The sequence below is a fragment of the Pezoporus wallicus genome, unplaced genomic scaffold (genome assembly GCF_028554395.1).
Source record: "Pezoporus wallicus isolate ANWC-B61680 ecotype Strahan unplaced genomic scaffold, APGP_CSIRO_Pwel_v1 contig_7506, whole genome shotgun sequence".
NCBI classification, from domain to species: domain Eukaryota; kingdom Metazoa; phylum Chordata; class Aves; order Psittaciformes; family Psittacidae; genus Pezoporus; species Pezoporus wallicus.
Window position 1 is genome coordinate 1814414 of NW_026637546.1, and position 12230 is coordinate 1826643.

At 39.7% G+C, this 12230-nt stretch overlaps 1 protein-coding gene across 1 annotated transcript in view; it reads right to left on the bottom strand.

Moving 5' to 3' along the window:
* Positions 1–10136: 10136 nt before the first annotated feature.
* The window catches only part of ZNF366 (zinc finger protein 366), a 34067-nt gene continuing 31973 nt past the window's right edge, over positions 10137–12230 (bottom strand). Inside the window, exon 6 of the mRNA XM_057406107.1 lies at positions 10137–11944. Within this exon, the coding sequence (XP_057262090.1) occupies positions 11412–11944 (533 nt within the window). The 3' untranslated portion in view covers positions 10137–11411. The remainder of the gene's footprint in view (positions 11945–12230) is intronic.

The following is a 12230-nucleotide window of genomic DNA, read 5'->3' on the forward strand; positions in this document are numbered from 1 at the left end:
GTGGACTACATTGATGTGTAAATTCTGTGTGCATGTCTTGCCTATGGGCACAAAGCTCTGTCTGATACTGTCATCGCTGGTGGCTGAGGTAACCACTTTCTGGCTGGCCCAATCTACTGCTTGTTAAAGACAGGGAATAGACCTGGGATGCTGTCCACACCTGTTAAAATGGCTCCATGAAGTATTTTTTATTCTTGTATGTGGTAAAGCAAAAGCTGGCTCTGAAAGTCAATTCAACTTTCCTGGGGATTATGGTTTTAAGATTTACCCTTTTGAAAGAAAACATCCCTCAGATGGTGGCAAACAAGAGAGTTAAAACTGTCATTTAAAGATGGAAAGCACAATTGCATCCACCATAAACACAAAGCTACTATTACTTCTTGCACAGTAAACCTTAACATTCACAGAGCAGCATGCAGTTTTGCTCTGTATTTTCATTTGTTCTCATACTACTAACATAACCACCTACCTGCTTCCCACCAGAAGAGAGGATTTGCCACTTTCATCTACCTACAGGAAAGAATAAAAAACAAGCTAAAGAAAGAAAGAGCAGAAGGGAAATAAAGGTTGCTTGAAAAAAGTCTGGTGGCACTTGCTATTCCTTCTTTTACAAATAGTGCTGCTATTCCTTCTTTTACAAAGGAGAGCTCTGTAATTACAAAATGTATACACTAACAGGACATGATTCAGGCTTTACATAGAAGGTTAGGAGGTGGATTCTGAGCAGTGAGGAATGGGTTCAAGCACCTCCACCAACATGGAAACCAAGTGAGCTCACCCACTCAACGAGGGAGATTTTTCAGTGGGAGCAGCAAGGTGGAAAGAGGCAGTCAGAAGAGAAGAAGTCTTGTTTCTCCAGTGCTTGGAGGGAAAACTGAGGTTTTGATATGTAACTTTGCTTTAAAGGCGTTGGAAAACTGTAAGGAAAAATGAGAAGTGGAGCATAAGGACTGGTTATCCTTGTCAGATGGCTATTGGAGGCATTGTGAGACAGGCTTGTACCCCGCAGAGGTAAAGGACCTCAGAAAATGGAGGTAGGTCTAAGTGCGGGGAGAAGCTAGAAGAAGTGAAATACAGAACTGTGTCTCAGTTATGACTATATGTTTCTGCCCTGATGAGCTCTGGGGCTGTTTTTTGACAGTGCTGGTGACTCCCAAGAGTATTCATGCTCTCCTGAAAGGCATGCTTCTTAAAAATAATTCCTGCTGATGCAACAGAGCAGGTCAAAACAAGACCCTGTCTCTTACATCCACTCGTTGAGCTTTATAAGAGAAAGTGTATGAGTCATGGTAGTGGTGACACACAGATATAGTGTAGTCCCTTTTTGTATGCCTTTTGCATCCCTTTCTCCCACCAGTGGCAGGATGACCCCAGTGCCCCAGCCTGGGTGTGAGCCATTTCAGCAACCCTGGCAGCAGTGGAGCATCTAATTCAGCCTGGAGTCATTGGGTCAGTTTGAAGCTTGTCGCCTTTTAACATTGTGGGGAAAATTCTCACATCTCTTCTGTACAACTGATCTCAATGGCTTGCACCCCACAAGAACAAGGTGGAAAGCTTTTTCCCAGTAATCAGTTTGCAAAATGCAGTGGTCAGGAGGTATCAGCTGAGGAGGTGCCTTGGCTGGAGAGGACAGGAGGCTGGAGATGTGTGGCTGCTCTGATGGCCTTCCCTCTGGGCATGCTCCTGCCTAACTGATTCAGAAAGTGGCAGGAGGGTCAGTAATGTGAAAGTATATTATAACAAAACCGCTTCATAATAAGGCTTGAAAAGCTAAGTGTTTAATTAAATGTCCTTTGAGAATTTCCAGGTTTGAATAGCGTAGGGTAGTTTTTTACTTCCTGGGCAATTAGGCCTTGTCTTCATGTTAACATCATACAGAGACTAAAAAGAAAGACATTTTAGGGATATTCAATGTATAGGTTAGAAGGTGTTTAATATTGGTAAAATTATTTATTGTGCTGCTTTATGAAGCTGTTTTGGGGGGATTGTATGAATGGGATGAGACCACCCTTCATATCCTGATTGTAGGAGTTTACGGTTGTGGTCTATCCAAAATGATTTTTTTTCATGTGTCTTGTTAATGTCACATATGGAAGTAGCTACACTATAAAATACTGTTTTAGATTAGATTGCTAATTCATAGGACATGAAGATAAAAGAGAGATTAACAGTCTTTTTCCACTATGGGTGAATCTGTATATTTCCACTGCCTGCTATTACTCATCTATTTAGAAACATAGAATCATAGAATAGTTAGGGATGGAAAGGACCTTAAGATCATCAAGTTCCAACCCCCTGCCATGGGCAGGGGATACCTTACACTAAACCATGTTACTCAAGGCTCTGTCCAACCTGGACTTGAACACCGTCAGGGATGGAGCATTCACAGCTTCCTTGGGAAACCCATTCCAGTGCCTCACCTTTACTCTTACAGTAAAGAACTTCTTCCTTATATCCAATCCAAACTTCCACTGTTTAAGTTTTAACCCATTACCACTTGTCCTATCGGTACAGTCCCTAATGAAAAGCCCTTCTCCAGCATCCTCATAGGCCCCCTTCAGATACTGGAAGGCTGCTATAAGGTCTCCACGCAGCCTTCTCTTCTCCAGGCTGAACAGCCCCAACTTCCTCAGCCTGTCTTCATACGGGAGGTGCTCCAGTCCCCTGATCATCCTCGTGGCCCTCCTCTGGACTTGTTCCAACAGTTCCATGTCCTTTTCATGTTGAGGACACCAGAACTGCACACAATACTCCAGGTGAGGTCTCACAAGAGCAGAGTAAAGGGGCAGGATCACCTCCCTCAACCTGCTGGTCACGCTCCTTTTGATGCAGCCCAGGATACGGTTGGCTTTCTGGGCTGCAAGCACACACTGCAGCCAGCTCATGTTCATTTTCTCATGGACCAACTCCCCCAAGTCCTTCTCCACAGGGCTGCTCTGAATCTCTTCTCTGCCCAACCTGTAGCTGTGCCTGGGATTGCTCCGACCCAGGTGTAGGACCTTGCCCTTGGCATGGTTAAACTTCATAAGGTAGTCCATCCATCAAATAGATGTCTTTCCAATTCAGAGACAAGGATGTCATGTGGGACAGTGTCAAATGCTTTGCACAAGTCCAGGTAGATGACATCAACTGCTCTACCCCTGTCCATCAGTTCTGTAGCCCCATCATAGAAGGCCACCAAATTGGTCAGGCAGGATTTCCCCTTAGTGAAGCCATGCTGGCTGTCACCAAGCACCTTGTTGTTTTTCATGTGCCTTAGCATGCCTTCCAGGGGAATCTGCTCCAAGATTTTGCCAGGCACAGAGGTGAGACTGACTGGTCTGTAATTCCCTGGGTCATCTGCACCTTGCTTTGAAGAGAGGACTAATGTGTTATACTCATGGTGCTGGCTGTTGAAGTTGATGCTAAGTGCACCTGGGGATTGTCATTGTCTCTGCTCATCTGTCACACTGGAGAGTTCTTTTTCCTTTGAAACATTTCATAAGAATGGCTCTGCAGCAGTGGTCTCAGAGTAGATCACACCAAACACTTAGTATCCCCTGTAGGAAGGTGATCAGTAGTCTATGTAATAGAGCCCTGAAGAGTTGATGAGAAAAATTAAAATGGAAAAGAAGAAATCTTTTTTAAAAAACACAAAATAAAAGAGCAAAAACATTAGAAAATATTTGCTAGCTTGCCACCATCTGTCAAAAATGCATACAAGTAGTTACTTGCACTTACTCCTTTCAGTATGCATTATAAGATCTAAGCAAACTTTTTTCTACGTGGAAGCCTAAAAATGCAGAACAAAAGCCATGAGAAAAAAAAAATGTGGAAATATATAAGAAACGGAGGAAGCAGGTCAAGCCATCAGCAAGGTTAATAGACTCCTGCAATTAGACTAATGGGGCAACGGAAATGAAAAAGCCCTACATTATCCAAGAGGGTATCTGTGTTGTGTGGTTTCATGATACAGAGGGGTTGGATCTACTAATATAAATCAGGTAGAAGGACTGCTAACCTCACTGCTGAAATCAAGCACGTTAGTGGATGTCATCATCAGATGCTCATTACTAAAATAAGTACAGTTATTCAAAATGCATTTGTACCATAGCTGCATGTTACAGAAGAGTGGGTGGAACAGGCTGCACAATTATGCCTCATCACCTTCAGAGTGAAATTAGGCAGGCTTGCTTGACCTGGATATGATATATTAGAGTGGATTAACTACACTGGAATGGGTGACATTTGCACAAACATCTCTCATGACCCATTCTGCTGGCTGGCTGTGGGGTGGTTGCCTCCCGCAAAGTGATGGTAACACTGGGAACCCCAGGTATTTCTGTAGGAAATATTTCAGTGGCATTAATTCTGCTGGTGTCTAGTGTCAAATCATGTGAAGTCTGCTTCATACAATCCTTTTAGAACTTGCATTGGTTTTAATCCCAGTTTAAAGAGAACTCTCATTAGGGGACAGCTTTTAATTTTTACCGTAAGTAAGAAGATGGTTTGCTGGCTGAGTAAACTCTCAGGCAGTACATGTGCCTTTAGCAGACCTATATCATCTCAGACCTGCCTGGTTTTGGTGTTGCTCTCACAGACTTCCAAGACAGATTATAGTAGGCACAATCCTGTTTCAATTTTAGTGTAACTTTCTTCGCAGCAAGATTTCCCCACTCTTGTCAGTTTTCATTATATTTATGGCTGGCTGGAGGGTTGATTCTCTCTCTTGTACAAATGCTTTATATACTAATTTTTAAAAGTCATCTTGGTCTATGAAACAAATAAAAAAAGATGAAGAGTTAGTGTTTCTAGAAAAGTCACATAGTTTGTAGCAGAAAATGGCAAGATATCACTCTGTATTGATAGATATTTCTCTGGGTTTGTATCTGCCACTTAGCTTGCTAAATGGTATTTCTTTTAGAGACATTTCTGTGGCACTTTGTCTGACAAATTTGTACTGCTCCTATCTCTGTTAATTTTATAACAGGTAGAAATACATTTCATGCTTTCACACAACTCCATCATTCTCATTTTATTGCATCCTGTCTTTTAGTTGGCTAATCAGTGTCTCAATCATAATCTATTCTTCAACAATTTTCCATTCAGAACTCTAAGGGTACTTAAGTACTGAAAATAGTACAGTACAAACAGAATCCCAGCTCCAAAAATACAAGCCAACCTCTTTCATAGATGTAAATTGAGAGAAGCCTGTTGAACAAAATGCTTACACTATAAGAGATCTTTCAATCCAGGAAGTAATTCACTGTAAGGCAATGGTGTCTGGCTCCTTCCAAACAAAATAATTTATACAATTGCACTGAATATACAGTACTTTTTCAGACAGGGTAAACAGAATGATAGGACACCAGAAGGTTTATTCACAAAGTGTCTGTTCTCTGTCCAGCTGTACTTTCTTTGCAGGCTGATCTGTAAGGAAGTTCATAATGTATGATCCAACACACCATCATATCGTATCTGGTAACAGCATTAGCAGTGATCCCTATATAGTGTTTTATCATTTGCAAGTGCTGAAATGACTTGACACCCTGCATGTGTTTTTAGATCAGATTTTTGCACCATGGACCAGTGGGCAAACACATTTAGCTGTACCACATTGCACAAGCCATAGAGCAGATTAATGGGACAAATCTGGCAAGAAGTTGTGTATACAGCCTTTTTTCTTAAACTAGAATATTAATTTGTTGAAACTCTGACACAATGCAGTTTGACGGTGACTTTCTCTACTCAGAGATATCCCATATCATCTGTATGTAACTAGGGTTATTTTTTATGTAATATTTCACCCCTTTTTGTCATATCATTGTTATTAATTTGTCTGTCTTTGTGAAAATACTTTAGGTATTCTGGGCCTGTCACCATTTTGCTACAGGCACAGAAAAGCCCCCTGGGAACATCTGAGAGGTTCTCTTTCTATTCTACTTAATTTCTGCTTGTTTGAAGACATAAGGGAGCATAGCTCAATTTTCAAGAAAAATGAAAAAGGAAATTTGTGAAAAAAACCAAGCATGCATTCCTAAATTATTTATTTGTGACTGGCAAAGATGAAATTTTGAGATTCAGTGATGCTGAGTCACATGGGAATGAGCTACGTCACTTCCCACATATGCTCCTTCTCCTCATGTAGAGGTAGCTTATAATCTTCATAGTTGTTTTTACCTGTGATCAAAACAGAAGGGAAAATAAGAAAGTAAGAAAACAGGAAAGCGAAAAAAACTTATTTCTGTTTCTTTTAGCCTCTTACATGTATTTCTAGTGTTTGTATAAGCCTTCTTGCACTTTTAGAAGTATGTAACTTTGAGAATTAGAATATATCTATTTTCATTATTGCTTTAGTTATTTTATATCCAACATTCCAGTTGCTTTCTCTTGGTGCTCAGAAACAGACTAAAATGTTCTCTGCCAAGTCTGATGATGCCAAATCCGTCAGGTTTTCATAAAGCCAAACAAATTCAAGAGTTTAATCATCACTTAAAGTGATGCATTCCATTACAAAAAGAAACTCTGAGCCTCCAAATTCAGAATCTTTTGCTTATTCCTCAAGTTACAAAGGTGTATCTACTTTCTAAACTTCAGTCTTATAACACATCTGGTTGTTTTTTCCTCTCTTTTTACATGATGCAGATCTTTGAAATATCTTTAAGATAAGTATTACATCTTTGATTTTTATCTGGTGTAAAGCCACATTAACAAATACCATAATCATCCCAGAGCATTTTTATGTCCTCCCTGCAGTCTGTAGTAATAAAGAGATCTCTCTACCTCAAAGGATCTGGCAGCTCTTCTGCTCTTGTCTTCGAGGCTTCCCTTTACAAGGACCACCCTTCAGTGGTGCTGAGTGAGGCATGACCTTGCCAGACCAGCCCCATACATTTGCTATATAAAATAGCTAGAGTTCCAAAAACTTCAGATCCATTTCAATACAAAGCACAGCAGCTTCTCCAGTATGTATTTATTTGCTTAAATTAATACAATACCTCATACATGCTTTTACTGTTGAGATATAAAGCCAGAAGCTGAGTATTCACAGATATTTGGTCTATTTTTTGAGCTGGGGCTTTGAATAGGAACACAGCATTCTACGCAAAATAAATATACATCACTTTATTTGCAAAATCTGTTAGAAGTACAAAATGTTAGCTCTGTTACATCTTGTTCAGCTAAGCAGACATGACATTTTCCAAACTGTTAATAATTATTAAAAACTTCTTGGAACAATAAATACAGTACTTATATTACTTCTTAACTGTACACTCATAATAGCAGAGTCCAGCAGCACCGTATGAAGAGAGAAATAGGAGTATAGCTAGTAGATCAACAGAGAGTTGTAAAAAGGTGGGTGCAGTAGCATTACCTGGTCTTTCCAGCAAATTGTTTTACAGGACACAGCATAGGGTAAACTTCTATCATAATATCATGTTTTATCCTTTGAGCTGCTGAACACAGAACACCTGTCTTTGCATTTACAGGCTGGAGGCTGTCCTCAGCCAGGAAGAACTCAGGTTAACAAGGAGATGGCTGAGACCTGGTAGCTAGACACAAACCAGTTTGTTCCTTGGTTACCTACTTCACCTTCCCAGTAAATACGCTGTCTTTCTTCACCCAGTTTTTGACTTTTCATCCGCATGTACTCTGTTTTGTACAGTGTCTTGCGGAATTCTCCCTGCTGACCTCAACAGCAGACAAGTCTCTAATGTAATAAACCACCTGCATTCACTTGCCCATACTCATTATGGTGTGGCCACTTTGCCTCTCCTCAACATGGCTTCTTGAAGCATCTTTTTATATGAGTTTGGAAAGCATCTCGGTTGTATGAGTTTGTGGCCACTCTTATTTGCTCTGGTGCTCTTCAAGAGGATGGAATTAGGCTTCTTACAATGATACACAGAAAGAGTATGGATGTGATTTAATACAGAGGTGGTAAAGATTGGGCTTTAATTTTATGTGTTACCATGAACTGAACACCCAAATAGCAGAGAAGAGTCAGGCAAATACCTTTTTTTCTACAACATAGCAAGAAGAAGGTATATAGATTAGGAAGGAGGAAAAAGAAAATATATCCCCTAAGGTCCAGGACACAGTACTTCTGAACCTCTATTCAAAGCATAACAAGGAAGCTAATCTCTCAAAAATTAGAAATGGGAAATAACTTCATTATGAGAGCAAATTTCTATAAAGCATTTTCAAAGCTATTAAAAAGCAAAGGTCGTTACTGTCTGTTCCCAAAACGGTGCCAATGTAAATAGCGTGAAAATAACTTATGTTTGAAAAGCAAGGTGCTTCACAATGAAGACTGTTATTTCACTTTTAATTTGTCCCTTGGGGCCTCTTTTAACAAGTGTCTTAAACCCAGCTGCATTATGTTCTGCAGTAAGGAGGACTATCATCTCCTAACCTTTTTGCTTGGGTCACTTGGCACTGTCTCCTTATCTTAGTAATAGTTTTGTTTGTAATTCCTCTGACTGGTGACTTAATGGTTTTAGATGAGTTCTTTACTACTCTAACATGAATTAGCCTTGGGTGTTTGTGAATTAGTTTTGTGTGACTATGTGACTGGGCACAGTCTCAAGGATTCATTGTAATGGAATATTCTCTGCTTTCTAGGAAGAATGAAAGAAAATGAATTTACATTACAAATTATTCCTAAATAACATTGCCTTTCTGGGGGTCTCTACTCCTTTCCACCTGTCTGTACGTGGCTGGCAGTTGGTTTTGCTCCAATAAGAAGCAGGATTGTAGAAGTGGGTAATTTGGCTGCAGTGACAATGTGGCTGAAAGTGTTTGGGTTTACAGACAATCCAGAACTGTTTTCAGTGATTTCCTTTCCTAACGACATGTCTGGCACTTTCCCTTATGAAGTCTGTAAGGGAACTCTGAATTGTACGCATACTTCCAGCAGACATCAGGTTTGTGGTTATGCTATCTACTGGGAGCTGAGCTCTGCTGAAAAGGTTTTCTCTGCTCTGTTTACCTGGAGTGCTTTTGGTATGTAACATTTGTCTCTTTCAGTATAGGGTTGGTCTAGCTGTGCCATAACACCCTCCAATGCATAGACAACAGAGCTTTACAATGCAAAGGCTGCATGTCTTTACCTACCACAAAAGTGAGGGGAGCTGCTAAGTTCATTTGCATGCGCACCATTCTAGAAATTACAACCAGGCTCCTGATTCTCTGTTTATTCTTATTATAGGAACTAGTATGCCTGAAAGGTGGAGTGGACTGATCTTGGATCATGAATATCTGGAAACTACACTACTTTGAGAGAGACGTTTCTAAGAGTCAGAGTCTCCCAGGTCTTGGCTGTATGCACTCTCAAATAGGAGCTTTTGTCTGACAGAGACAAGATATTGCCAAGAAGGCAGCTGAAGGACTTGTTCCTATTTCTAACAGGCAAGCTTATAAACCATGCTGAATTTCTACCTGATCATTTCTCTGAAAACGTTCTGATTCTTCTGATTGACCACAGTGTCTTCCTGAAAGAAAGATGGCTCCTTTTCCAAGAGGAGTTACAAGCACTGGAAGCAAGTAAGTTGAATGTGTATGATAAAACAATTCATCACTGAAAAAATATGGATATGCATCTCTGAAATACACCTTATTTTGAAAGATATTAATTCTAGGCCTAACATGACCTACATTCCACTTCAATTTGGCATACCCTGTATGCCAGCTGTAGAGTTCATTACATTTTAGAAGAGTCACCTGCGTGTTACAGCTTCTTTTATCAACAGCTTTTCTGCTCTTCAGAGTCTTTATTATACTGTGCTTGAGCCATGAAAATTGAAACTGCCTTCTGCAGCCTCAGACTACATAAACCCAGTTTTATATGATCATTAAGGGCTGCTGCCCTGTGAACACTGATTAACTAGTAGGTACGAGAATCATCAGTGAGTGGTTTCTAATAATGTCAGAGAGTTGCAGCTACATGACTTTAGCCTTAGGAAGCCATAAGTCTATGATTATATTTAATTATAACTTGCTATGTATTAAGCATGATAGCAAGGTAATTCAAATCAAGACCTTGGCAGGTAAGTGAAGAAGGCAATCATATTTAGATATGATGTATCATATATATATAGATTTAAACCATTTGAGTGGGTTTATGAATGGGTATGAATGACATAGGACTAATTAAATGACTTATTAAATCTATATTTCCTTATAAGCAATAGGGTGGAGTGGGGCTGCTTGTAGTCTACTTTGAAGATGCAGGAATCAATGGGCTGATCAAATTATTCATTCAATTAATGGAATGTGCTTAATGGAATTGTGGCTTCTTAGCATCTGTTATGAGAATCAAAAGAATGAAAAGTTGTGAATGACTCAGTAAAAACAGCATGAGTGGAATTCTTCTGAAAGGCCTGCAGGTTACTGGTCAAACCATGTTGATAAAGGAAAAATTTCTCACTCGGTAAAGAGGAAATACAAAACCAATTTTCCTCTGTGATGTGCTGCTCGCCCTATAAGGGCTCTTTTTTTGCCATATCTTCTAAATAAAATCTGCTCAGACCTGCGCATTTCAAAATCAGCCTTAAGAGCCAAGACAAACTGAAGAGATAAAAGGCAAAATTGCATCTTTTTCTCTATTAAATTACTCATATTGCTTTATGTGTAATTACAGCAAAACTTGCAAATGCTACATGCTGCTGCTGTTCATTATATGTTGGTCTGAGCAGACAGTAGAACAACATGTCAGCACAGTCCATGCTACTTCACTTGAAGAACTGATGAATACTCCCATTCTGACTGAAACATAGCAAAGCACAAACATTCCTTGTGCCAGAGAAAAAGCTTCTGTGACTGTAATAAATTCCAGTCCTTACAGAGCTGCCCTTCACCATATCACAAAACATTACTATTTCTTCTTAATTTCTTTCCCATTTCTCATTGTAAGTGGTTGAACTGTCACTTCACTAGATGGAAGTATTTGGACTGTGTTAGTTCTGAGAATGACAACACTTCCGTGTGCATCATGTTTAACAGTACTCTTACTTACACTGTGAAATACTTAGCACTGAGATTATTTTTTTTTTGAGATTTATAGTTAGAATTCTTCATATGTTTAGTCAGATAATAAATCAAATGCTAGAATACGTTGCTTTTTGATAACTAGAAAATTGCATATGTCTCTACCATCCCAGATAAACGAAAAATAAGCTTCTTTACCTACCCCACTGTCTGATTAAACATAAATGGGTAAGTATTAAAATGTTATTTTTCAATATCTGTTGCATTTCTTTGTGACCTTGAACTGCTTTATACTTTTAATATATGTGTTTTACCTTAAATTATTTTTATTCATTGGCTTGGTTTTTTCTAAAGACTACTACAAAATTCCAGGTATTGACAAATTACAGTTCATGTTAAAAGCTATCTAGTTCCCATTTTCCAGACTTTTTTAAATGTCCATTTTAAATGCCTATAAGCATTGTTTGTTTTTCAACTTTTCTTTCCAGCAATTCTTTCAAGCTCTTGTTCCTGTGCTTCAAATACAAGTAATCAGAGAGAGAGTGGCCAAGCCTGGCCTTTCCAAAGGATCTAAAGCTGAGGTGTTCTTTGTCGTTTGTAAGGTCTCTGTCTCCTTGGCTCTCCTGTTTGTCTGAGCTTCCTGTTCTATTCTCCAGTCGTCCCTCACTTTGCACTTCTTTCTCATTGCAGTAGGACTCTCTGAAGTCCTTCATCATGCACTCAGGTTTGCCAGACAGATCCTGAGCCGTGTATAGCTTATTGTCATCCTGGTGGTACATGGCAGGGGTATATCTCTCTGCCTCATAGCAGTTGTCCTCCTCTTCTTCCTGGCATGAGCTTCCCTTGGCACTCTCGCCATCTGAATGGAATGAGATTCCCTTCCCTTGGCTTTTCTGGGAAAGATCAAAGGGCTCTTCCTGTTCCAAGCTTCTTAAGACATTTGTCTGGGACAGAGCAATTCTTCCTCTTCCAAAACCTTGTAGTGGTTTGAGGGAGGAGAAAAGGAACAATTTATATATGTGATACATGGTTAAAAAAAACAGAATGTGAGGTGGCCTCCCATTTCATACTTTACCATTGTTTTCCATTCAGCTGTCTCAAGTACTTTACTGTTTACATCTCATGACATCTCCTTTGAGATACTGTTAAAGAAGTACTATTGTATACACTTCACAGTCAGGTTATGACACAGAAAACATTGTGCTGGACATGCCAAACGCTGGATTAGGGAGCTAGGGATAAAAGTGAAGTGGCCTGGCCCC